General features: G+C 40.2%; 1 protein-coding gene across 1 annotated transcript in view; it reads right to left on the bottom strand.

The window, feature by feature from the left end:
- atp2b3b (ATPase plasma membrane Ca2+ transporting 3b) overlaps positions 1-27,236 on the bottom strand; it is a 37,439-nt gene that overhangs the window by 4,099 nt on the left and 6,104 nt on the right. The window contains exons 4-23 of the mRNA XM_061074801.1: positions 26,325-26,450; positions 24,943-25,068; positions 22,835-22,876; positions 21,996-22,160; positions 21,611-21,682; positions 20,805-20,947; positions 19,822-19,954; positions 17,751-17,860; positions 17,482-17,616; positions 16,869-16,975; positions 16,497-16,572; positions 13,797-13,955; positions 13,485-13,664; positions 12,441-12,528; positions 12,219-12,325; positions 11,613-11,804; positions 9,856-10,069; positions 9,516-9,727; positions 5,850-5,957; positions 5,440-5,622 (exon numbers count right to left, since the gene is read on the bottom strand). Coding sequence (XP_060930784.1) covers positions 5,440-5,622; positions 5,850-5,957; positions 9,516-9,727; positions 9,856-10,069; positions 11,613-11,804; positions 12,219-12,325; positions 12,441-12,528; positions 13,485-13,664; positions 13,797-13,955; positions 16,497-16,572; positions 16,869-16,975; positions 17,482-17,616; positions 17,751-17,860; positions 19,822-19,954; positions 20,805-20,947; positions 21,611-21,682; positions 21,996-22,160; positions 22,835-22,876; positions 24,943-25,068; positions 26,325-26,450 — 2,678 coding nt within the window. The remainder of the gene's footprint in view (positions 1-5,439; positions 5,623-5,849; positions 5,958-9,515; positions 9,728-9,855; positions 10,070-11,612; positions 11,805-12,218; positions 12,326-12,440; positions 12,529-13,484; positions 13,665-13,796; positions 13,956-16,496; positions 16,573-16,868; positions 16,976-17,481; positions 17,617-17,750; positions 17,861-19,821; positions 19,955-20,804; positions 20,948-21,610; positions 21,683-21,995; positions 22,161-22,834; positions 22,877-24,942; positions 25,069-26,324; positions 26,451-27,236) is intronic.

The following is a 27,236-nucleotide window of genomic DNA, read 5'->3' as shown; positions in this document are numbered from 1 at the left end:
TTTGTTGCAATGTGTTTGTCTTCACGTCCAAATAATTAAATAAATTCCTCTGAGAAAACAATGCCCAAATATCCTAGTAATAATTGTTATTGTCCATACTTTTTGTCTTGTCCTTAAATAGATTACCTACGTATAGTTCAGTGCATCCTGTTTTATTTTATAAATTTAACCAAAATTAAAAGGTCTTTTGACTTTAATGTCAGCAAGCCTGTAGCTTATAGTTATTTAAAATAAATAAATAGTATGTGTGAAGGCAAATGTACGAGTTAGAGTGCCCAGACTTTCTCCAGAGTCTTTCCTGCAAGCTGCCCAGTATGAACTCCGGAGAATGTCCAAATGCGCTGATATGAGATCACAGCAGGAGATCCTCCGTGAGCGATGCAAAAACGGAGGAAATAATACATTACATCTTGTCTCTGCCTGCTGCACCACCTCTCACCTGAACACTCTCTATGTTGTTGTGAATATGTCTGAGTGGAGAATCTCCCACTGCGTTCCTTATTTGTGTATTTGTGTGACTACCGTAGAAAGTCCGGACCCAATAATGCGGCCATTCTCCTAAGTTTATGTCTGAAAACGGCTTTAATGAAGAATCGAGTCCTGCAGATGACCAATTGCAGTCCTGAATTGTCAGGAATGACTCTCAAAAATTGTCCTGGATAGGTCCTTGAAAATTATTTCTTAATTTGAGTGGGAACCCTGAAGTGTATCCTGCTCCTGCTAGCTTTGCCAGGATCACCAACCCTAGCTTTTAGTATTAATTGGAACATATGTGAAGGTTTTTTGGTGCTGTCACTAAACCCCTTGCAAAGACCAAAACCAACGAGTTTCCACTGTAGATGTTAAGCATTAAAAATGGGTCATTAATGTTCCAAATTCAATAATTTCCTAAAACACTATAAATCTAGCAAATTTTACTCAAATAGCTGTAGTCGTTGACAGTTTCCAGTCAGAGATTTGATGCACTAGAGAATTATTTACAACTAAGGGACAGTGTACGTCATAGGGTTGGATGTACTGACAAAATAAGTCATAGCTATCACAAAAAAGTTCCCTCCATTGCTTGAAAAGGGTTGTCAGGCATTAAATCAGAAGTTAAAGAGGATAAACCCAGTATTGTATTGCAAAAGAGGTAAACTGAAACAAGATGCTGTATACAAAACAAGGGCTCTGACGGCAAAGTACTTAACTCAGAAGGAAACCCCAAAAATACTTGCATCATTTACGAGTACTGAATATTCCTGTCTGGATCATTCTTTTGTTTCCTTTCATTTCAAATTATTAGCGGTTTATTTTGAATAAATTGCTTTGAATCTTTCAGTCTTAATCTAATTAATTTTGCATTTTCTTGGGTTAAAGCAGCTCCCTACAAAACTAATGGCATATTCCCTTTTGCCTCAGCTCTAGAGCATGCTGACCTCTCTAATGCTGCTTTCAAATGGGATTGTGTTAATTGTTTTTATGAGAAGAGACAATTTGAATTCTCCACACTTAAAGAATTCACAACCTCATGTTGAATTTAGGATTCTATTCATAAAGAGTTGTCTTTGTAATTTTTTAACATGTCAGAAAATTGTTGATATTCTCAGCAGCCTCATCTCTGTGTAATTGTGCCTTTGTAAATCATATAATACGCTATCCCCCTGTTAGCTTGCAGTGCCTCTGCAGGATCCATGCTGCTGTTGCCTTAAACACCAAGCAAGCCGTGTAGAAAACCTTCAACAATGTAAAAATGAGTTCCATTTGAATGAAGCATATATGCAGTAAGCCAACAACACTACAGAGTTATAGCCTTATGACATTTTTGGGGATTTGGTTTGGATTAACAGTCAATACTAAGTAAAAGGATGCACTCAGTATTGGCTATGGGCTTATGATGTGATTTGTTTGACAGGTAAAAAATGATAGAATATCACAAGACATATACTTTAAGTCCGATCAAGTCTTAAAACGTTTTTTGTGGCTATAAATTTGACACTATTTGAATTCTGCTTTCTTGTGTAAACACCACAAGCTGAGGCAATTGTAGTACAAATTATTTAACCACGGGCTGCCTCCATACAACAAGAGGTTTTTGAGAGAGGAAAACCCAGGTTACATTAAAGTCAAACTTAATGCTCGCTCATAACGATCTCTCCATGTACCATTTTTACCTCAAGACTGTGTAATACTGCTGCTGAGTAACAGATTTGGACTCATTACGCATTTTAAATTAAGAACAAATTATTGTAAAGGCAAGAAATGAGCTAAACATGAACATGAAACCTTATTCCACACTTTGTCTGAACTTCCCTCATTCATTATCTTTGCCAAAAGTATTTTCTATAAGAGGAACCAATTTTGTAGCTATGTCCAGATCTGAATAATAATGTTATTCTAATAATAAATGATCGGTGATAATTGATGGAGAGAAAGATGTGACTACCTAAATAAAACACAGGTAACACATAGTGTCTGTGTAGAATGATCACAATAGTGAGGTGTCAGCAGCGCCAGGCTGGGCCTCTTTGTAGCTACACCTAGAGGTGATGGAGCAACATGGGGAGGAAGACTGCGTGGGATGGAAGGAGGTAGGGATGGACAGAAGGGAGCAAGGAAAGAAAGGAGAAGCAACTGAGAAGACAGATGAAGACCACCAAATGAAGAGACAAGCGCAAGCACACGCATGCATGCACACACTCAGACACCAGCATACAAGCACAGGTGCACACGCTCAAACACTGACACAGAAACACACAGAAGTCAAACTAGGGCTCTCGGGTGTGCCAGCAAATGCACCCACGTAAACTTGCAAACAGGCACGCGCAGAACTGACACACAAAGAAATCAAGAGAAAACATGAGGATGGAAACTATTCTAGTAAGGTGATGGGAGGATGACATAAAAGGGATGAGGTAAAGGACAAATTAAGATTTTTAAAAAATGTAATAAAAAAGAGTAGCTTACTAAAGAAATCTTTTCAGTATGCTACACAATAGCCTGTATTTAGATCTGATAAAAATCTAAATACCTCTATAAAAGAACAACGCTACTTATGAAGAACAATTAGAACACATTTCCCAGAATATTTCTGCAAACAGGGAACCTGTAATATCTCATAAATATAGAGGAAAAAGGAGAGAACTGTGATGGAGAGAGAGAGAGAGGGGAAAAAACAGACCGGACAGAGAAATGTCAGGACTTTTTGGAGACGTCAGGCCAAACTTGTGACTTCGGAGCTGGAAATACTGTTACAGAAATAACCAGTTGACAACAATTGCAGCACCGGACAACAGTGAGAAGATGGACAAAGAAAGCAAGAGCAATCGAAGAGAAGAAAACTTCTTTTGACTGAAGTATTGGAAACAGCAGGCTGTTATTGGGCTTTTATACTCGAAGGTTTACAGTTCAGAGAATTGCAGAAGCCATATGAAAACCATTTGGTAATGAGTATGGATTCAGTGCAATCTAATTGTCTACAGTGTAATAGGAGTCACAGAATAGTTACAGCAGGACTATATCCTTTTGTTTTTTGACAAAAGAAAGGACACTACTTCTTTAGATAGAGATTACATCTGGGGTTAGACACAGTAACCACGCTTGACCTCATTCACAGACAGGAAATAACACATGGTGCAGGAGGAGTCACCATTTGCTCTCTGAACTTCAGGATGCCTTCTGGACTTGTCAGACTAGTTCAGTCTTCTTTTTGGGCCTTTATACATGAGTCACTTTCTTTACAAACAACTCTGCTCCATTTCTTTCAGGTCACCTCAGACAGAGAGAGAACGGCAAGCTGCCTCCTGCACCGACCAACACTCAACAACAAAACGGATTCTGGACTGGCACCGGGACTGGATTTGGACCAGACCAGATCAGATCAGAACTACACAGCCGGTCAGGACTGGGTGCTGTTTGAAGGGGGAGAATAAGATAAAAGAAGAGAGGAGACATTGCACACAGACGAGCAGCGAGCGAGCCGGAGGGGACACAACCATTGAGAGTAAAAAATACTGCAGTCCACGTGCCGTGCAGCAGAGTGTGTGCTTGTGTAATGAATGGGAGTGTGTCTGTGTGTGAGAGAGAAGGTGACTGCAAGTGTGTGTGTGTGTGTGTGTCTGTGTGTGTGCATGTGTGTACATGCGTTCGGCGGACTCACTCCCGGGGGCTGGGCTGGTATTGGCTGTTGCAGTGGAGAGAGCTACGTGAGAGGGGGTAGAGATAGTGTTTACGTCGTGGAGCTGACTGAGCACAGAGGAGCGCCGTCTCACCGCTCCCTGAAAGGAACCGCTTCGCTTGAACGTGCTCACTACCTCCATCTGTAGGACAGAGACAAAACAGCAGCACTCAGTGGGGGCAGGAAGGGCCGGTCTGAGTGCGTGTGTGCATGTGTGTGTTGTTTGGTCCCTTTAAAACATTTCGTGCCAAAACCAACATGACAGAGGCAGAATTGTAAATCTCTCTGATTGCCAATGTGCACCACCGAGACACATCTCAACTGCTTTCAGAACATTACTGAAGAACAGGATTCTAAATAATTGTATTTGCAAATGAGGCTCAGTGTGTAGTTGCTTGTGTGTTTGTTGTCCATTAAACTGACCACTTCACACAACAACAGGCACTTAAGCAGGGAGTCTGATTGGCTCTCTAACGCTGCTTCGGAGGCTGTTTGCTGTTCATATTGATGCTGTTTTGTCATCTTACCATTCATTCTCTAACAAAGCAGCAGGAGAATCAGTTTAAATCATCAGGCAAGTCAACAGCCTGTCTATTAGCCCCTACACAATGTGCAAACATTCAGGCAGACAAGGGCCCCTGCAGCAACACACACACAGTCACAGCAATTATCGTTTCATGATGACTATTAGCATCTAAAATACCACCTCCGAGTAAGAGAACCCAGAGCAGAACAGTTGGCTGTGTTGGATAGAAACAAACTGGAGTCAGTGTGTTTGGCACAAGTCAGAAGAGCAGCACAGACAAGATGAGAGAGACAGACTTTTGAAGAGTAAGAACAAGTCAGATACAGTATTTAAATTTAGTTCATACTGTATCTCTGTCAAAGAGGATTCAATAATGTAGTGTATTCTCTTAAAGGAGTTCTGTCTTTCTTTCCAAAAGTCTCTTATGTTAGTTCATAAAGACCATGATACTGGCAGTTTATTTAGGCAACTTCACTACACAATTCAGGAGAATAACCCCCAAAATAAATAGTATTTAGTCATAAAGCACTTGGTTAAAAAAGTGCAAACATTAGTTATCCATGTTCTTTGAGATAAAACGTTCTCTACATTCCCCATTTGTCTGTAATTCACCTTAAACAAACTGCTTATACGTCATGACCATGTGGGGCTTCTGGGTGATGTGTGACTGTGTCTGGATATGTGTGTGTGTGTGTGTCTGTGTTCCCAGGAAAGAGGTCTGTTTATGGTTTGTTGTGGAGGTCCTGACAAACAGTACCTGAGTCTGGATGCGATTGAGGCCTCTGAACCAGAGGATCTGTCCGCGGCGCAGCTCTCTCTCAGCACAATCGATCTCCTCCTCATCCTCCGCCATCTCCTCCCCTTCCTCTTCCCGAGGCTCGTGGCCCATTCCCGCCTCCTTCAGGCATGGAAGCCGCGCGGTCGGCACTGTAGCGATCACCTGTAAGCCAGGTTTATTATGTTGTCATAAGACAATGTGCAGTGTTACATTGGTTACACACAGTGTCAACTGCCAATTTCAGCACACAACAGAATAGAGCACACATTCTGAGTCAGTGTGAAAATGTTTCCATGGCCTCACCTCAGGAGAAACCCTAGGTAAACCAGGCTATGCCAGCTTATACTTGCACAGTGTGGTTTGACTCAGTGGACTGAAGAGCTGCTTACCTGCCCCCAGAGCAGCTCTCCAACTCCCACGAAAAGACACCAGAGCCACTGCTCGATGTTGAGCGGGGCGCAGCTGAAGGGCTTCCCTCCCCACTGCACAATCACAATCTGCAGCAGAAACACAGAGAGGTATGTCATTATTGTCACATGCAAACACAGTACAGAGAGAGTGCAGTGAGAGAGGCGCTGAAGGAATCTTGTGCAGTTGCACTGTGAAAAAAGATTTGACCAATTTAAGGAAAGTATTGATCATCATGTGGTGATTAGTGTTGATATTGTGGTCACAAAGAAATCATGAGAAGAGAAAAAATATGTTTGATTCATAGTGAAAATGCAGCGATTCAGCTGATTCGTCCTTCATATGTGGCACAGGACACATTTGCCTTCACACTGTTAAAATAACGTGTGGAAACATGTGGCACAGACCAGTGCTCTGCACCTATACCTTAGTGCTGTCCGCTTGGGATCGGATCACATTTGTTGCTACAATGCAGCTGAATACCCCTCGCCTCAACCTCCCCTTCCAAACATGAAATGGAACCTATGCTAGCCTTGTGTTGTCATAAAAACTCAAAAGGTGTTTAGTTTGTCCAGTATGGATGACTTTAAAAAAAATGGGGGCCCCCTTGTAGAGAAGACCCACTCCTGATGAAAATATTAATTATTTAAATATAAAGAGCTAGGGTCAAGAAAACAACAATTCATACAATTAAGTTGAAACACACTAGTGAAAAAAACACTTTATATTAAATTTTTGCCTATAGATTCCTTTAACCTAAATCGTACAGACTGAACCTTTAACAGACCTCTGTGTGCTGGAGATTGTGTGCAGAGCTTTTTATAAAAAGTTCATGTTGCAGACTGAAGCTAGAAAACTGTGTTCATCCTACTTGGTTTAGCGGCAGTGACGATTTTATAGTCAGTGTTTTTCATAAAATTAAACAGAATTTGCTTTATTTCTTTTCACGTGTATGGTTTACTAATAAGTTTGATTGATTTACTGAACTGATATCATTTTTTCAAACATTACATGTCGGCTATTTCAAACAATTAAAAGTGACATTATATTATAGAATTGTTTAAGGAGGACTCACTGATGACAAGTAATAATTCTGAATTATCTCTGGCGCATTAACACTGGACAAGAGAACAGTCCATACCAAACAGACAGGTTAAGAACAGGTACCGTACAAAATTTGTCTTACTGATCGAATCTGTTCACCAGGAAATACAGCAGAACTGCTCTCACCCTGTGTTGCTGCTGTAATTACTGAAAGTGAATTCTGCTAGGAACACATGGCTCATCCTCTCAGCTGAGAAAATCACACATTACTGTAAGTTAATTCATAGAGCTAAAGCATTTAAAGGTTTGTTTTCAGCCTGTCTTTAACACAGACCTCAGTGGCGCTGTGGTCCTGTTGGTCTATTTGTGTCAGTGGATTCAGTGAGTGACAGCATTTTAAATAGCAACATGATCATTTCCACCAGGAACAAGGCTTATCAGAAGGAGACTATCATCTTGCCACCAAACTGTACAGTCATAAATCTCAGTGGGACTACTATACAGTGTATCATATACAGTACAGTAATAGTATCTGTCTGCAGGGAGGAGGGATCCATCTTTCTTACTCATCTTTCCTTTTCCATCTCCCTTTTACCTTTCTCAAGCTGCTTCCAGACTTCTGCTCTCTCATCTCTTCTTTTCCTCTCAGCTGCCTCTGTGTCTCCCTCACACTCCAGATCACTGCCATACCCCTCCAGCTCTCTTTCTTCTCTTGCTTCTCCCCAGAGTACTACCCAGCACTGAAGAGCTTTGGAAAATATCTGTCTTCTTCTGTCTCCCTCCATCTCTCGCTCTGTCATTGTTTGCTCGTCTGTGTTTTTGTGTACTCACAGTTCCCTGCTCAGTGAAGTGAATTCACTGTAAGTCCACTGAAAAAAACGCCCTTATGTGGCTGACAAAATGATGAAAAGGATCTATCTATCTATCTATCTATCTATCTATCTATCTATCTATCTATCTATCTATCTATCTATCTATCTATCTATCTATCTATCTATCTATCTATCTATCTATCTATCTATCTATCTATCTATCTATCTATCTATCTATCTATCTATCTATCTATCTATCTATCTATCTATCTATCTATCTATCTATCTATCTATCTATCTATCTATCTATCTATCTATCTATCTATCTATCTATCTATCTATCTATCTATCATCCATCCATCTTAGTAAATATTGTATTATCTACAAATGATACAATAATCAAAAATCCAGACTGAAGAGGTAGGTTTTAAGTTTGCATTTAAAGATTTTGACAGGCCCTCAGGTCCTCAGGCAGACTCAGCTTGCACCATGGATCTAAAGGGCCATATTGGATCATACACTGAATTCACTACGGAAATTGAAAGGCAATTGATGTCAGGCCTTTATCACAGGTTTTATGTGTTTTCTGGTCCTGCTCAGCACTCAGGCCACAGCTGGATGAAGCAGAGCATTTCATAGGTGAACCCTGCTTCATATATTAGTGTGTCACTCAGAAAGACAGTAGAAAGAGTTGTAATATTCTGTGTCAAAAGGCAGATTTAGAGATAATCTCCACACAAAACAGACAGACAAAGAACACACCAGGGTTTCTTGTTTGTTGGATTAAGTGCAAAGGGAATTCAATTTTTTTCTCTAAGCTTTAAAATCTGACAAAAACTTCAGTTTTATCCTGGTTCGGGTATAAAAGGTTTTGTGAGAAAAAAATCCATTTTAAAGCAGGAATCAACTGGTCCTGCAGTCCTGTGATTTAAACCGCACGACTTATAACAAACACTGAACCTCTGTTTTACTGTAGAGATATTAATATAAACTAATCTGCAGAGATTTCTCTTCAATAAAATTAAACAAAAATAATGTTTTTAAAAAGTTGGAGAACTCTCGAAAGAGATGAGTCTTCAATAGGTTCTTGAAGACAGGGAGAGATGACACTGCTCTGTAACACGTAGTAGATTGTTCTTCTACCACTAATGAGAACAGTCTGGAGTGCAAGTGTGTTGTGTGCAGGGCGGGTAGGGCCCCTCATGTGATGTTTCTTGTTTCTTAACTGAGTGGCTAAGAAGGATGACCCCGTTTAGGTCTGGTACAACATCTCTGCCACATATGGTTACTTTATACATTTTGTAACAGTCAATTTTTGTTTAATCTCCTATTAATACAAAAGTGTTGACTATTGAAGTCATAGTGTCTGGTGCTGTTGAATTTGACTGAAACTGGTTTCTAATACCCCCCAGATATTTGTTAATGTTATGCAGTCTAGTTTAAGCTCAAGCTTTATAAGAAACATGTAGTGAAAGGTATCTCTGACTGATAGTGTGGATCAAAGCTTGATCTGAGATAAATTTAAATGTATTGCAAACAACAATAATTTAGTCAACAAATGAAAAAAATCCATTGGAAGCGCTCAGTCACTTTCATATAAGTACAACTCTACAACTCATTTATTGGATACTACAACTCAGGGTGCATGCTGTAATCATAACCACTCTGTCACTGGTTTGATTCTAGTCAGGCAACCCTGCTGCCGAATGATACAATCTAATCCAAACGAACAGAAACTCAGAACTTTCTGCACCAGACCTTAGAAAAAACATCAAAAGTTGTTAACCTCACCTGCACAAGGAAGGTCCCCAGAACAATGGAACAGAAGATGGGGTTGGCGAATATGCCATCAAAGACATTTCTCTCTCCATGGATCTTGCGAGCATTGATCTCGTTGAACAGCTGCATGAGGACGAAGGTGTTGAAAATGATGGTGTAATGCTCAGAGGGAGGGGAGTGGAGCGGAGCGTTACGGCCACTGTCGATGTTGAATATGCGCTCGCCTGGATGGTGAAGAAAGGAGGAAGAGGGGCAGAGAGATGTGAGAATCTGCTGTTGTTCACTGTTTGATCTGCTGCAGGGAAAATAAACTTCTAGATACTTCAAATTGTGTGTGTGTGTATGTGTGCACCTATGAACAGCAGGGAAAAGATGATGATCAGCTGGTACACTCCATGGCCCAGGATGTTTTTCATCATGGTCAGTGAGATGAGTGGGTTGTTCCGTCCGTAGGGTTTCCGTAGCAACAGGGCCTCGGTGGGGGGCTCGGTGGCCAGGGCCAGAGAAGCGAATGTGTCCATGATCAGATTCACCCACAGCATCTGCACTGCCTTCAGAGGAGAGTCCTGCAGAGAGGTTTACATTCAGAGAAATGTGTCACTTCCCTAACACCACTACTGCTTACATGAAGACTGTGACTCCAAACAATAACAACCTGTCAAAATGGCCAACTTTAGTCTCCTGTTTCAGTAAGTTAGTTTATCAGTCAGGTTATATAATAAACCACATAACTTTGTTTAACTTGTGTGGGTTATTTTCATTTCTACTTTAAAATGTTGAATGTATGATCTGTTGAAATGGGATCAGCTCTACTGTGGTCATGTACTTTATGTGTATTAATCTGGTTGACTCTCTGATTCTTCCTCTCCATTGCACCTGTTGTCATTTTCATTAGCACCAGGCAGGTGAAATCGATTCACTATCACTTGTGCTTCTTAATTGGACAGATTGATAAACCTGAAGTTTAACTGACTTAGTGTTTTACTGTGACAATTAACTCTTTTTTAAGCAGTGTATATTGTGGCAACAAAATGTAATTGTTTGTTTTTACATTGAGGTCTCTCCTAATTGAAATGTTATTTTGATGTGGCGGCTGGTGCAGGTGTTTGCAGCCACAATATCAACATTATGATGTGACTGAAGTTCTTTTCACCTCGTGGTAGATATTGTTACGTTCAGACATACTGTCAGACTCATCAACATTTTTCCTACTCATGTAAATGTAGTAGGACTATCATCATTTTGTACTGCACTGGTGACTGGGAGGAGGGAGACACAGCGTGGGGGTTCTGTCTCAAACATCATCTCACCCAAGCTTATTACGGTATGGATTCAGGTAGGGATGAGGGGATAAGGCTAAAGATGAGGAAAGGAGGATGAAGGGATAAGGGTAAAGATGAAGGAAGAGATGATGAAGGGATAAGGATTGGGATAAAGGAAGAGAGGAAGAAGGGCTGTGGGTAGGGATGAGGGTAGGAGAATGGAGAAATGAGGGACGATAAATGGATGCAGGTATAGATGAGGGAAGAGAGGATGGAAGGAGGTTTTTCCTTTGTTTCTATCTTTTCTTCTTCTATTTTCTTCTTCTTCTTCTTCTGTCTTCTTTTCTGTTTCTCAAGGCAATTGAAAGGGTGGAAGAATCTGAGAAAAAACGGAGCGCGATGGGTTGACCATTTATATGTCGATTTGACAGGTGATTAGAGTTGTACTGGAGGCGTGGTCCTGCTTCCTGCAATTTTTTAAATTATTTTGAGAATCTCTCTTTTGCCAGTTTCACAACCCTAACCCTTAAATTCTACTTTCATGTGTCTATTATAATTTGTTAATAATAACAATACATATTTACATGCATAATTATTTCTTGTGTAGGTGGATATTGCATTTCTCCATCTGTCAGTGTGTCTCTGCTGACAGGAGTTGGTGAAAACTTGCATAAAGAGCATTTTAACAGTTGCTTTGTCTAAGCAGATACAGAATGAGTGACAATAACAGAACTGACATCTGTGTGTGTCTGTTAGATATGTATGTGTGTGTGTGTGTGTGTGTGTGATGGTGGGGGGGGGGGCACATGTGTGTCAGCATGTATGTTTTATTAATAGATCTGTCTACCTGAGTGATGCAGGCCCCAGTGAAGGCCACTATGACAGCCACTATATTGACCGTGAGCTGGAACTGCAGGAACTTGGAAATGCTATCGTAGACATTTCGTCCCCACATCACCGCCTTGACAATGCTGCTGAAGTTGTCATCCGTCAGGATGATGTCAGACGCCTCTTTCGCAACGTCTGTCCCGGCGATACCCTGACAGAGATTGAGACAGAGTGAGGAGGAGGAGGCAGAGACCCGTGACAGGATTCATGCAAGCATTCAAGCATCCAAATTATTTCTGAGTGCTACTGTCCTTCGTCCAAGTGCTACCATTTCATGTCAGTACGAACTGTGGCCAGTATCAAATTCACACTATTGAGCATTACAAATCATGGAAGATTCCTGAAATATACTTGAACTTAAATTATTAATACAGTTTGACTATTTGATGTAAACATAGTAGAATAGGAATATGAATTACTCATGTATTGTCTCAAGGAAGAATTTAATCCATAAAATTGATATGTATACTGTGTTTCTATGTGAGAACTATAGCACATGAATGAGTAGCTACAGAGGGGTTTTAACACCAAATAAACATCACTGGTGAATAATGTGTCAGTTTACCATGGCAAAGCCCACATCGGCCTTCTTCAAAGCTGGTCCGTCATTAGTTCCATCTCCTGTTACTGCTACAACCTGCCTCTGTTCTAGGACGGTGCTGTCAATGATGCCTGCACACAGACAGAGAAGGACAGATAAGCTCTGTGTGTGTGTGTGTGTCTGTGTATGTGACAGAGAAAAAACTGTATGCACGTGTGTGTTTAGGTTCATAAACGTGAGACTCACCTTTAACCAGAGTGTGTTTGTCTGTTGGCGAGGATCGAGCCAACACACGGAGTTTGGGCCAGATTTTGTCAATACGTTCCTGTTCAATCTGTCAGTCAGACAGAGAGGACAAAGAGTGTGTGATGATGAATAGACATTAGAATATTTATGAACTCTTCCCTTCTCTCACTAGGTGTCACTGTTGACCCAGAGGCAGATCTGGTATTACACAGGTGTGATGGAGGAAACAGAAGAAGACACATGGGGAAATCGGCTCTCATGAAGAGCTCTCTACCAATCATTGTAACCAGCCTGCACCCCCTTATACTGATAATTTACACTCAGCATTTAAATTTTGATTTCACACTCCATAGAAAAGTGCAGGATCACAGCACTAATCAGCAAATGTCCTCCTTTTTTACGACCAGCACACATTTGCGAGTTGTGTCGGTAAAATGTGTAATAAAAGCAGAGCAGCACAACACAGTCCAAACTGCAGTAGACATGTTTTTTTCCTACATTTAAACATGGTCATTCAATGGGATTTTTTACCTCAAAGTATAAATACTAAGTGCAAAAAAAACCTTTCCAATTTATTATTGGATTTTCCACCGGCCAAGGTTGTTCCTGTGACAATGACGTAATTACTGGCGTAGACAAAAGTGTTAGAGTGAAGGGAAGTGTTTTTTGACGATGAGCTCACTATATAGTCCTTTGCATAGATATCCCTGCATAGTGAGTAGAGGTTAAATCAACCACAAATATTTGACAGTTTGATATTTAAAGGTTATTTTGTGTTGCTTTAAAATAAAGAATAAGAATGAACCGTTTTACTTAAAGTTTTCAAATAGACGAAAATATATTTTTTAACATTGTTGTATTTTGAACTTCTACTCAAGTGTGAATACTATTTCCAATAATACACTGCAACAGTGCCACAGTCATTATGCTCAGCTCATGTTGCCTAGCTAATGGCTGAAATGGCTCACACCAAAAGTTACTGTAAATTTAACAGAGTAAACGTTTACACTCTTTAAGTTGGACCCGACACAGACCCCAACTCACCTCTCCCTTCTCATTCCTGATTCGTCGGTTGAAGTCTTTGCCTTCTATACAGATAAAGTCATCCCCAGGATGGATGATGCCACATTTCGCAGCAATTGCCCGGGCTGTGTTAATGTTATCACCAGTCACCATTCGCACCGTAATGCCTGCACGCTGACATTTGCGGATGGCATCGGGCACCTTAGAGGGACAGGCAAATTTGTTCAGCACAGACATCTTCAGAATACAGATAAGAATGATATTATGAATCCTAAGAACTCACAGTACAAGCTTAAACTATAACTTAAAGACACACACTCCACAGGAGCCTACCTCAGGCCGCACAGGGTCCTCGATCCCAACCACTGTGATGCAGGTCAACTCTGTTACTATCTCTGCCTCATTTTCCCAGTCTGGCTCTGGGTTGGACGGCAGCTCACGGTATGCAATGCAGATGGTCCTCAACCCCTCACATGCCATTGGCTCAATCACCTATAAATCAAAAATAATTTCTCGTCTGAAAACAGGTCGGCAACATTTCACCAGTTTCAGCATTGCACCACAAACTGCACCATTTACTGCACATTTGATTTACATTCCAATATCTGGTGAATATCATATATCATTATCACAGTTTCATGTTCAATAAATCATCGACAAGATCCCTGTTAGGCAATGATTTGATAGCTGATCATCCCACTGATTTAATCTGTATCACTGAAGCCTGTTTGCAGAAAAATATTCAATACTCATATTAACTCTCACAGACGATTAAACTCCATTTTATAAATCCACCCTCGCAATAACTAATTCGAAAGCCTTTTTCTTAGTCTCTCACACTCAAGCTATCCATCCATCAATTATCTGCACAGCGTAGGGTTGCAGGGACTTTGTACTGTGGGAGGAGGCTGAAGAAAACCCACACAAGGACGAACTTGCAAACGCCACCTAGGGAGACCCTGGCCCGAACCAGGCAGTTTAGTGCTTATCACCGCACCACTATACATTAAAAAACACCAAAAACAGTTGGTGACTATATTATAATCCACCTGCGCCTTACTTAGACTTTTTTATCTACTTAGCACTTAACAAAGACATTATAGTGGGTGACTTCAACTTTAATTTGATGCTGACAGTGACAGCCTTACTTCTGCATGAAATTCCCTATTAGACTCAACTGGCTTCACTCAACATGGAAATGAACCCAGTCAGTCATAGTCTCGCTCTCGTTCTGACATACGGCTCAGAAACTGATCATTAAAAGACATTTTGACAAAACGTCGACTGAAATTCCATTTCAGTCTGTGTAATGTTGTATATGTAAGGAGGGAATTCCATTGTTATTTGCTATCATTCAGCAACATTGTTATAAGTATCATGGGTTTTGCTATTTATATTGTCAATATAATAATCATAACCCTGTGACAGACTGTGGACCTGTCCAGGGTGTACCGCCCCTCGCTCATTGTCAGCTGGGATTGGCTCAAGCTCCACAAAAACCTCAAAGGAGAAGAAGTAGAGATAAAAGGATGGGGATTAACAATCTGAAATTGCTTGAATAAAACAGTATATACAACTGTCCCAAGCCTATCTCTCTCCTCCCTCCCCTTTCTCCTCTCCCCTATTTCTTTCCGTTCAACCCAACCAATTAGAGCGTTCTCCCCCACAGCCTGGTTCTGTTATAAGGGAGTTATTTCGCCAGTTGTTTGTTTATCTTGAGAACTGTTATGTTTCTCCATAAAGTATCCGTAGGTACTGTTTAAAGGGCCTCGAGATAACGAATATAAATTTGCACTGCGCACACATAGAACTGAAACTGAATTGAATTGTGTGCTGACCTTATGAGTACCTTTGAATACTCTGTGTCAAGGCTGTAGGGAAAAGACCCCCAGCCCAGTGCAAACAGCAGAGGGAGGACTGTGTGATGTAAAGAAGAGGTGACATAAAGCTGCCACAGTGCAAACTGAACAAGTGAGCTGGAATAAAGTTGTGTAAGGAGGAGAGTTATTTTTCTCACGGCGCAAGCTGTGTTCATCATGAGCCAAATTTAGGTCACCCAGCCTGTCAGTTAGAGAAAAACTGCTCGCTTAGCCAGCACGCGCTAATCTAAGTGGTGCAAATACATGTTTTAGTGCAAACAACTGTAGTTATACGATTTATGTGTATCACTTTTGGAACATTTATTGTCACTGACATGGGGGAAACTAGTCTGGCTCTATTCAAACTTACACCGTACACAGATGAAATTGATGAAATTGAAACTAGCAATAGCAATGAACCAATAGAGAGTAATCTGCTGAATGTGCAGCTCCCCTCAGCTTTACAGGGATTTTCTGCTCATTGTTCATCTGTTCAGACCAAAACTTTACTCTGATGGTTCACTCTCAGCCCTCTCAGGCAGACAGCTGCTTTTAGAGGAAAAGCTATAAAAAGCCACTGTTCACTACCTGCTCAGCCACAAACAGCAGGCAGACACAGTCAGAGAGCAGCTGGTGAACACAGAGGAGCATTTAGCAGCTAAAGAGACACATATTCCCCCCAGGAGTCGTTAGAGACCAAAAACAGAGTTAAAAGACGCGGAATACTCTACATACAGTACATATTCCTCTCTGTCTGCTGGATGTGGGCAACACAAAACTTAAATGTGATGATTTGGCAATATTGTGTTCACAACTTCTTACACATTGTCTCGATAAGTTGTTTCTTCTAAAAAGAGTTAAAAAGGCCAGTTGTTTCCCAATTTCAACCTAACATCATCCAGACAGACCAAGTGTAATCAATATAATCTAACTGCCAGCCAGTGTATTTCCCAAACTGTCAAACTATTACCTAAAGTAATTATTTTTGATAATCTTTTAGTGACTACAAAGAGCCAGTAGGGAATAAGGAGGAGAGAGAGATTGAAGATGACATGTAATGAAGGTCAATGGCTCAGAGGACATAGTGATGTAATTGTCAGTGTCCTTAAATCCTCTCTTAACATAATGAATCTTACTGAAGATACTCGTCTGCACATACAGTCTCAAGTCTCACCTGTTTGACCATTTCATCCCTGTCACGTGGTCGGAAGGCATGCTGTTCTCCGTTACTATCTAAGACGGAGGAGCACCTGCAGAGAGACAAGGGACAGAAAACTCCGAGCTCAGAGAACCGTACTATAACCAAGATTCGCCATGTTGAAGAGGGTGAACAATCCAGATAAACGTTTGTCTGGATCCGCACTGAAATTTAATGGGTTCTTATCTCCACCCCTTTATCAAAATTTCATTTAAATTTCTGTTCAGTTATTTGTGTAATCTTGCTAACTAACAAACAAAAAAACAAATACTGATGCAAAGACAAAAAGGTACAAATGTTTACAACTTATTCCTCTGTCCAACTCCTTCAACCTCCCAAGACACTCACTTCTTTAGCATAATTTCAGAAGCTCCTTTGCTATACAGGCGGAAAGAACCGTCCGGCTGCTTGACCACTGTGCTCATGGATTTACGCTCTGAGTTGAATGTGTAAACCTGAGAGAGAGAGAGAGAGAGAGAGAGAGAGAGAGAGAGAGAGAGAGAGAGAGAGAGAGAGAGAGAGAGAGAGAGAGAGAGAGAGAGAGAGAGAGAGAGAGAGAGAGATGATGAGATCTTGGAGTTGATTGGTCACCGGCCAATGTGATCAAAACAATGGTCAGAAAAACACATTTTCTCCAAATCGTACAAAACTCGACACCCCACTTCCAATAACAGCTCATATACCAAGTTTGCAGCTGATAAGATGAACGTTTTGCCTGTCTCACATACAGACAGACATTTGTAGAATTTGTGGGATGATGTTTCATGTATGTAAATGAAAGAAATATAATATATTATAATACATTCTTAGAAACCTGATGTGGCACTGAAGTGGGTATGGTTCACCTCAGGGTTTATATATGAGCATTATCGTTATAGAGATATGGATCATGTGCAAGTTCATAAGCTTTGATTAGGCCCCTTGTTAAGGTCGCAGTTGGATGTTGAGTGTGGCCCCTCACCTTGTACAGTCTCTCCTCAGGGATCTGATCTCTGACAGTGGTGTAGTCCCGCTTAAGGTCCAATACAAATCCCAGCAGGCCACACTCCGTCTTGTTGCCCACCTGCTTGGCCAGACCCCCCTCCACATCCGGTGGCTAATACAGAGTAGGATTAAAGCAAAGTAAATCAAAAAGGACAGTGGGAGGGTCAAGGAGGAAAAAGAAAAAAGGAGACAAAATAAATAAATACAAAAATGAAACAAGTCCATCTATGTCAGTGCATCACTCACCAAGATCTTGGAGGTGTAGGCGCTATTGATGGAGATAGCATTGACTAATAGGTCTAGTGTGCGGGGGTTGATCTGTCCAGGGTCCGGAACCACACGGTGGTGTACATCACCTGGGTAAAAACAATCTTGTCTTAATACATGAGATTAATAGTCTGTGCACAGTCAACATACATGATGTCTTCATCTGCTGCTGTTACCTCCATCCTTTATCTGAGAGTATGAACAGCACCTCTAGGCACTTTTTTGCTTCTATCTCCCATCTGAAAGGCTTCTCTGATCTAATAGTACTTTTTAATTATTTTGGTTACAGCAGAGTTTTAGGGAGACAATGATCTTTAGCAAAAACATTTAAAGGGAGATTCCAGTAATTTTGTAAATATGGAGTTCAGTTTTGTCAGCATGGTTATACCAATGAAGCTGTAAAGACAGTTATATAATGGAGGAATTATGGAAAATAGTTAGGGTACCTCTGCCTCTCCTTTTTTAAACATGTTTTTGAAGCATGTGACCTTGACCTTTGATCCCCAAGCACCAAAATCAAATCAGTTTATCTTTGAGTGAACGTTCCCTTGAGGTAATATTAAGATATAATGTTTAAGAAAAACATAAACATACTCTGTAAGGCCACAATGATATTAGCTTTTGACTTTTGGCTAACAAAATGAAAAGTTAAGGTAAATGTTTGTGCCAAATGTAAAAAGGATTCCTTGATGGTGTTCCAGAGATGTCACAGTCGGTAAATGTGTTTGTTAGGTCACCATGACCTTGACCTTTGACCACCAAAATGTAATCAGTTCATCCGAGTGAATATTTGAACCAAATTTAAAGAAACCCCCTACAGGCATTCTTGAGATATCTCGTTCAGGGGAATGGCAAAGATGTACGGACTGAAGGACAACCTGAAAACAGTCCACCACTGGCTGTTGTTCTAAAGAAAATACTCGGTTCAATAAATATTGTTTGTTTATGCCTCATTCTGTTCTGTATAGATATATTTATTCTTAGACTGACGAGATATGGAGCAAACTGTGAGGCAATGGCAAATGGTTTACATTTCGCACAAGCCCCTTAGCAAAATTCTGCTCAGGGCCCCAGGGAGGTCAGAACTGGCTCTGACTATAACTATTACTAAAACTATTACTACAACTATAACTCTCAGGCAAACAGGAACAATTTAAGGAAATACACTGGGAAAAGAGAGAACAGCAGTAGAAGGCTGAATTTGATCCTGAATGGATGGAGATGGATTTCATGCAGTTCAACACTGCATTAACTGACAGCAAATATAAATCTCCTTTAATTAGCATATATTACACAAATATAGACGTTCTTTATCTGCAAAACAATAATATTTAAATATAGCAATGTCACTCATTGTGAGCCTTTATAGAAATATAGACGCAGGCCAAGAAATGCAGTTAGCAATGCTAAGTATTTATTAAGGCTGACAAAGAACTGTTCTCCAGTCAAGTATGAACAGAACCAGTCAAGTGTTCATCACAAGACCCCCACCCACTGCACAAGTGTCTACATTCATCTAATCCAATGGTTTATACACTTTTGAAAAACCCAAAACATAGCATTCATAGTGACTTTTCTTCATTCTATCCCGAGCGTCAGTTCACAACCATACAACTTCTTTATGCTTGTTACATGCATTTATATATGTAAGTAATGCTGATGTCATATCTGTGACATTTGCACTAATTAAATGAAACCATGTGTATGTTAGATCTCGTTTTGAGTAGTCCAGAGCTAAAGATGTGTTTTGTGTCAAAATGTTGTCTTTTTGTCCCATTTTGTTTAAAGACCTCTGATATAAAATGTAGTGAAACTAATAAATTTTCCTGGAATTACGTTTTTTGAATTAAAAAATTACATTAAAGGAAATTAAAGAAATCTTGCAGCAACCCTTCCTGTTTTTAAAGTACACCAGGTTACCACAGTACCTACTTATCTGCACAACAGTAAAGTAAAAATGAGGCCACATGATTTCGGACTTGCTTTATGACCCTTCCAATGCAGCAAGGCTGATCATTAAAAACAAGCTTAATTTATTTTTTTTGCTTACCGAGGAAACTCTGCACCACAGTCATGCGGTTGGTGGTGAGGGTGCCGGTCTTGTCCGAGCAGATGGCCGTGGCGTTGCCCATGGTCTCACATGCATCCAGGTGGCGTACAAGGTTGTTGTCCTTCATCATTTTCTACACAAGTCATACAACACAGTGATGAAGAGAAGGGTGGAAATGATAGATAGGAGGGGGGTTAGAAGGACAGAGGCAGAAAAATAAATGGATTGATGGATGGAAGGAAGTAGGGAATCAGGGAAACTCAGTCACGGTTCTCTTAAATGAAAACTCAGAGGCAGATATGATACTGTTTCTGATTCACTACATCTTTAAAGTATAGAAATGCAGTGCATGTAACTCATACAAAGACTGATATTGGTGTGGTTTGGGTAATGAAGGGTAATAAGTGTAGGCCAAGGGTCAGGTCACACAAACACAAATCTGAAGTGAATATTTGGGGTCAACGTTCACCAAAGTTGAACATGCAAAGCCAGGCTGCGATTTACTTTGCACAGGAAGCAAATCTTAGGATCACATCTTTGCTAGCACAGATTGTAGATGAACAGGAGGCCAAGGTTGGCTCCGGACACATTAGCGAATGTTTGACCGGGCCCTAACATGGAGCAACAGAACTTTTACATAGAGAGGACAGTTGAGTAAAATTATTTAGTGATACATAACTCATAGATGCTAATTAATGTAACTGAATAGCTACTGTTTTCAAAAAAACCTGTGTGACCTCTAAAGTGAATTTATGAATAAGCTGCCCTCTGATACAAACTGATTCACACAGGATTTCAGTCCAGCCTTTGAAAGTTGAACTGCTGTACAATCTGGAAATCTGGTGGAAATCTTTCATATCTTCAGGACAGGAAGTATTTTTGTCTCAGTTGTGTAATTGTGCATTTGTTATAATGCTAAGAGAACCAATAGCTCATATATTTTAATTTGATAAGTATCCATTAAAGTGGAGGGTTTGGTCTACCTTGACAGAGTAAGCCAAAGAAATGGTGACAGCGAGCGGTAAGCCCTCTGGGACAGCCACCACCAGCACAGTGACTCCAATGATGAAGAACTTGACAAAGTACTGGACGTAGACCGGAGTACACTCTGTCAACCAAACCCGACCTGCAATACACACCACACCACACATTAAAGCTAAAAATAGTCTAGTTTTTTGTAATTCAAACTGTATTCAAATTCTGTGCAACAAAGCCGTGCAGCATAACAAATAGCAGAAATAGTATTGATCATTGACACAGTGGAGAAAATTAACAAGAAATAAAACCGTGGACACTAAGGATATATAAAAATGTATCAAAATTAATACAATTTATTAAGACTCAGTATGAAATGAAGCCAGAAGTGTTCTTCATTATTTCATTAATCCTTTCTTCCCTCATGGCAGACTTCCTCCACTTTTGCTATATGACTCATGCAACCGTGATAAAAAATTACTTTAAACATACAGAATTTTCTATTTGTTGTATTGGGTATGATTGTTTTAACACAGAGGGTGAACCAGTTAACATGCCCAGCTAATTTTTACACTTCCAACATTGATTGTTATCAATCCCATTTAATAAAGTATAATTAATGTCCAGTGAGATTTGTGTACTATTATATTATGGAAACATTTTCTGATATATCTGACCATAAAGTTTTTCCAATAGTGACTGCAAGGTCCAAGGTGAGTCATTGTCACCAAAAGTAAAGATTTAAAAAATGAGACAAGTATAACCTGTGAGTAAATGAGAATTATGTTTGTTGGTAGTTTGTGTTCACACAGACCTTCAACGACAAACGTGTTGATGACAAAGAAGAGCACCAGAATGATGACAGTGATGGCTGACATCACCAAACCTGTGGGGAGATAAAGAGAAGAGACGTTTCATCACTGCAACTCAATCAGACTGTTCTGACTTAATAGGATATGTCTGTTTTTATTTGAGTAAAGTTTTCCCAATGAACAACACATTGTGTCAAAATTCACCTCAGTGAAGTTTCTACAGCAGAATCTGAGAATATCAGTCTCTAAATATCTGCTTTTAGTTAGCAGCAGTAAACAACAATTCTAAGTATGAGTCACACAACCCCAAAATTAATTTATTTGTGTAAAGTTGCTAAATTGATAAAAGAGTGTGAAACTTATCCAGGGTGCTTATGAATACTTTACCTGCTTTGCCAATTTGAACAGCCAGTTTCGTGAGCTTGCCCTGCAATACACTTTTCTCCTTCTTTGGAACGCTGGTCTTCTTCTTCTCTTTTTCCTCTACCTCGCCTCCCTCGGCACTCTTCAGGGGTTGCATCTCCATGGCAACACCCCCATCATGCTTCTTGGCTGAAACACACAACATAAACATTCTATTCAGCACTACAACTGAAAAAGAAGAAAGTTCATCCCATATCCACATAGACACACTAACACACACACACACACACACACACACACACACACACACACACACACACACACACACACACACACACACACACACACACACACACACACACACACATTTGTGTCTCTCCTTAGTTGTCAGGACACTCATTGAACCTGATGTTTACTTAACTTTACCTAAATATTAATATAACCCTAACCCTGAAACCAAGTCTTCACCCCAGCTATGCTTGGTAATCATGGCAAAACTAGCAAGAACTGGCTATAATTTGAAACGATACAACTGATGAATCACACCCCCTCCCATCAGGCCTCTTGTCAAAGCTACAACCCAAAAACACATGAAAGAGCATCAGAGTACATCACCGCGAGGGACATAAACTGCAGTTCATGTCCTACCCTATGCCTTTTTGAATGTATACTTACATGTTTTGTACCTATATGTCACTTGGGTACTTATATGTTTACAGCGGGGGTCTGAGATGAATTTCATTTCAGTCCCATTTGAAGTTGTGATAACCTCAAAGACTGTCCTCCCAACAATGGTTTTGAACCAAATTTCCTCACAACCACAGACAGAAGGGCACATTCACGCACATGTCATGAGTTCCTACCTTTGTTCTGATTGTTCTCTACAGCTCCATCAGGTTGTTTTCCTGAGAGAAGGAGTAGGAGAGTGAGAGAAAGGTAGAGAGGAAGATAAGGAGATAGGAAGAACAAAGGCTATATGAAAATGTCGTGCTCATACAAATCATGTAAATGAACATAAACAGTTCATATTTCTGATCTCAGGACAGTTAAAGACACACTTCCAGAAACAGAGAACCACAAAGAAACAATACGAAAGGAAAGAGTGATAAAGATACACACATCTTCATACACTGGGTAAGAGACTGAAAGACATTTGTCTATGTACATGTCCATCATAGGTCACTTTACTGCAATGTAAACTGGGGTCCATTTATTGGCTGAGGAAAGGGATGGGGCAGAGAACTTTAGCTCACATACCATTGGTGACTGTGCTGTAACTGGCATCTGTAGGGATGAGCAACTGAGAACTGTCCTCTGGTTAGGGGAATGTGTGAGGAAGAAGGGTTGTGGGGGAGCATGAGAGGATTTGGCAAAAAAGGGAACACAAAAGAGAGCAAAAGGGAAAGAATAAAAAAAAAGCAAGTAGTGAATGTGTTTGTATGCATGACTGCGATGGTAGAATGTTTGTAGATGACTATATAGAATGAAAAAAACAAACTTAATATAACCTCAATTTCAAAATGAGAGACAGATCAGAGAGAAAAGTAAACAGCCCCACAGAAAACCCACATTGCATGAGGAAAAACTAACAAGTTATGGCATTTGTAGAAGTCTTATGAATAATGCATTAACTCCAGTAAATGACTGTCTGAATGATCCAGCCCACAGAGGCTACACTGAGCGCAACACATCCGAGTACATGACTACCAGTTTGGAAACAGACTGAGGAAAAAAAGAGAGAGCAGTATTTTTTTCTTATACAGGCATCATCATTCTAACTAGTCTACTGTGCATTTCTGTAGTTCAGGATGCCACAAATGTTTTCTTGTTTTTAATACGCCAACAATGCTACACACATTCCCATGCAGAAGTGAGAAGCGCAGTGATGGAAGCACTGATGAGTGCACTGGTAATGATATTAACCTGAAGTGCTTCTTAAACTACATGTAGCCCCTGCTCCAACTGCAGGGGCTCTTTCAAAACAAATTTCAAGACTAATGTTTCACGCACTGACCAACCCACACTCTTCCCTGAATCTCCCCAGCTCCCTCGCTCTCCCCCTGCTCTTTCAATAATTGATTAAATCGGCAGCCTCACTCTCTCTCTCACAGATTAAGTGAGGAAAGGGGAAACGGAGGGGGGGCATAGTGGAGACAGGAAAGTGAAAGAGGGCATAGGAGTGGGGTAAACAAGAGAAACCGTGTGAGAGAAAAGGCAATGTGGAGAGAGGGATGGAGAGGATGTGGGCTAAATTATCTATGAGTTTAAACTGGTGTGTTTCCTGTTCAGGCTATCTAAAATCAGTTAGGCCCCCAACTAACTGTACACAGACATACAGGCCTGCTGCAGTGTGTGAGCATGGACGGATTGTGTCTCAGGGGAGCCCTGGGCACAGACAGGGAAAAGGTACCCCACCTGTCCTACATCCCCAGACTGTAAGAGACAAAACAAGTACTGCCTCTACATGTCTTTCTGCTCATTTTGCATAATTTTGTGTATCTTTCTAATCATTTTGTCTGTAGTAATTTCATGTATTTCCTAAATCTTGTGTTTCTTGATATCTTTACGCATCATTTTTGGTTGTTTTGTATGTCTTTGTGTTTGTTCGTCCTCTCTTGCTAATAATTAGGGCCCGAGCACCGATGGTGGGAGGCCCTTTTGTATTTCAAAAGATTTGTATTTCCCTTTTGGGGTTTTTTCAGGGCCTAGACATGCTCAAATTGTTACCAACATTTTTGCAGGAAAGTCAAAATACCCAATTGGAACAAATGGAGGTTCCTTATCACTTGAGCCCCTCTTCCTGTGCCCTTTCTACAATTCATCCATATGTGTGTGTACATGATAACTGACTCAAGAGCAGACCATCCATGGAGATAATGTCCGTGTTTGAAAGAAGTTTTCTTCTATCTTCAACAAAAATAATGTTGTGTTCATTCTTTACAGTGCGAATAGGTTCAACTCGTCCACTTACCTTTCTTCTCCTTCACCTCTTCTTCCAACTCTCCAGAACCAAGCAGGGTGAAGATAATGCCCGTCTGTGAGTTGACACCTACAGCAGTCACCAGCATCTTGCCCGAGCCCTCCATCACATGTGTACCTTCATGTCCAAACAGATTACTGGTTTACACTTCATAAACAAAAGACGGCTTCGCTTGCAAAGGTGCACATCCAAGTGGTCACAGATGTGAAACAACAAAGTTTTCTTGGTGAGGAACGTTACAACCTGAGAAAAGTGATTTCAGGCCTTGACGCTGCGATGGAGTGTAGCCAAAGTAGGTCAGATAAAAAGTAGTTTGATAAAATAGTCACATTTTATTGGACATACAGGTCTATTAACTGATTTGGAGCTGTCTGAATGGACGTTTGTCCATTTGGGGGCACTTAACACAATACAATTGTCATCACCATGAAATCTGAATTCATGGCTCTGGCCACATAATGAATTTAAGTCCAAATTATTCTTTGATCTTGGTTTTGGCCTCCACCGACTCCTGAGATGCTGTTGAATGCTCCACTTTGTTCGCTTGCTAGTCACTAGCTTTGTCCTGCCTGCTGTTTGCTGCTATCCAGGTCTATCAGAGCTGTTTCACTAAACACTTACTGCAACTGGAAAAAAGGTTGACGAGAGCAGTGAACTAAAGGACTATACAGCAGAATAATGCTGCTGAACTACATTGTGTTATGTTGACAGGTGTTGCTATTATTTTGTCCACGACATTTAAATAATTGAGGTCAGACTTAACAACAAACACACCTTTTTGTATTGTAAAAAGAACACAGAAAAACAAGAACACGTCACATGACAAAGGTTTAATTTACAGGACACAATGTTCTGTTATAAATGAAACAGGAATCTGTATTAACCATAAAACGTACCATTCTAAAATCTCATTTCTTTGCAATGCATTAAACTTTAAATACACATGGGAACCATTTATAAAATATGTTAAGGCAGATATATGTTTAAGCAATTGTCTCATGTGCAAATATTAGTGAAGCATATGTATTCAGTTAATTTATAAGCATCAGCATCAACACCTGATGGACATAAGATACAGTGATGTCGCTTGTGGTGTTGTGGTGTTGTTTGGTAGCATTGCTGTTACCCTATCCACCCTTTGAACACAGGAACTGGACTAAATACAACCTAAAATTGTACCACTGATTTGAAGCAAGACCACTCTGCCCCAACAAAAATGGACCTTCATCCTCATAAAGTCATACTTATTATGTACTAGGATGTAATCAGATCATCTCTACAGATATGAGCTGGGGTCTAAATGTGATGTTTGAATAATATTTAGTCTTCAACCTTAATAAAATTGTACAGACAGAAAAGGCTAGAAAACCAACCTGAGAGCAGCATGGGGTCCTGATCCACAGACTTGCGTACGTGGTCGGACTCTCCTGTCAGAGAGCTCTCATCTATCTTCAGGTCGTTGCCTTGGATCAGGATACCATCAGCTGGTAGCAGGTCCCCTGAACACAGATGGGCACAGATCAGAGTTTGACTTACCTCCTAGATTATGTCCTTTTAGGTTAAGTAAGAAATGGTACATGGACTGCATTTATACAGTATTAGTCCTCATCAGGTAAATCATTGCATGGGTGACTAACAAGGAGATTTATGTATCTTTTGGACAATTTAAGTAAAAAGCACCACATTTTACAAGGAAAAAAGCAGTACTGGTAAACCAGGAATGGCCAACAGTTCCGGAAATTTGATTATTATCACAGACGACATATGCTAAATATGAAAAAAGCATATACTAGGAGATTAGCATATTTTAGAATGAGGATTGGGTTGTGTTTAACTTTACTTAAGGCACAGTATACAGTATAAACTAATTACAGCATATCTTTTTTGTTTAATACACAGACAAATTCAAATTCAAAACCTGTGACTTCAGCTAGCAACTCAGTGTTAGTTGATGTCATTTTTACATTTCATTTCATTTGTGCACTAATAAACAGTTAAGCCCTTAAAATTAATGATATATTACTAATGATTATCAGCATCAACATTAATATAGTTTAATTGATACAGATATTCAGAGAAATTAGAAATGTGCAGGTTTTCAGATAAGTTATCAAACGTAAGATGGAAAACAAACAATCTGGGATGCAAATGTGAGAAAAACCAACCAACACCACAAAAAAATCAGAGCAGTGGCACTTAGCTCAAAAGAAAGATTTTTACCAATTTAAGAAAAGTATTGATTTTTGTGTTGGTGGTCAGAAAAAGATCAACATAGGACATTGAGA

This window comes from Limanda limanda, chromosome 7 (assembly GCF_963576545.1).
Source record: "Limanda limanda chromosome 7, fLimLim1.1, whole genome shotgun sequence".
NCBI classification, from domain to species: domain Eukaryota; kingdom Metazoa; phylum Chordata; class Actinopteri; order Pleuronectiformes; family Pleuronectidae; genus Limanda; species Limanda limanda.
This window is presented reverse-complemented; position numbering and strand designations above follow the sequence as displayed.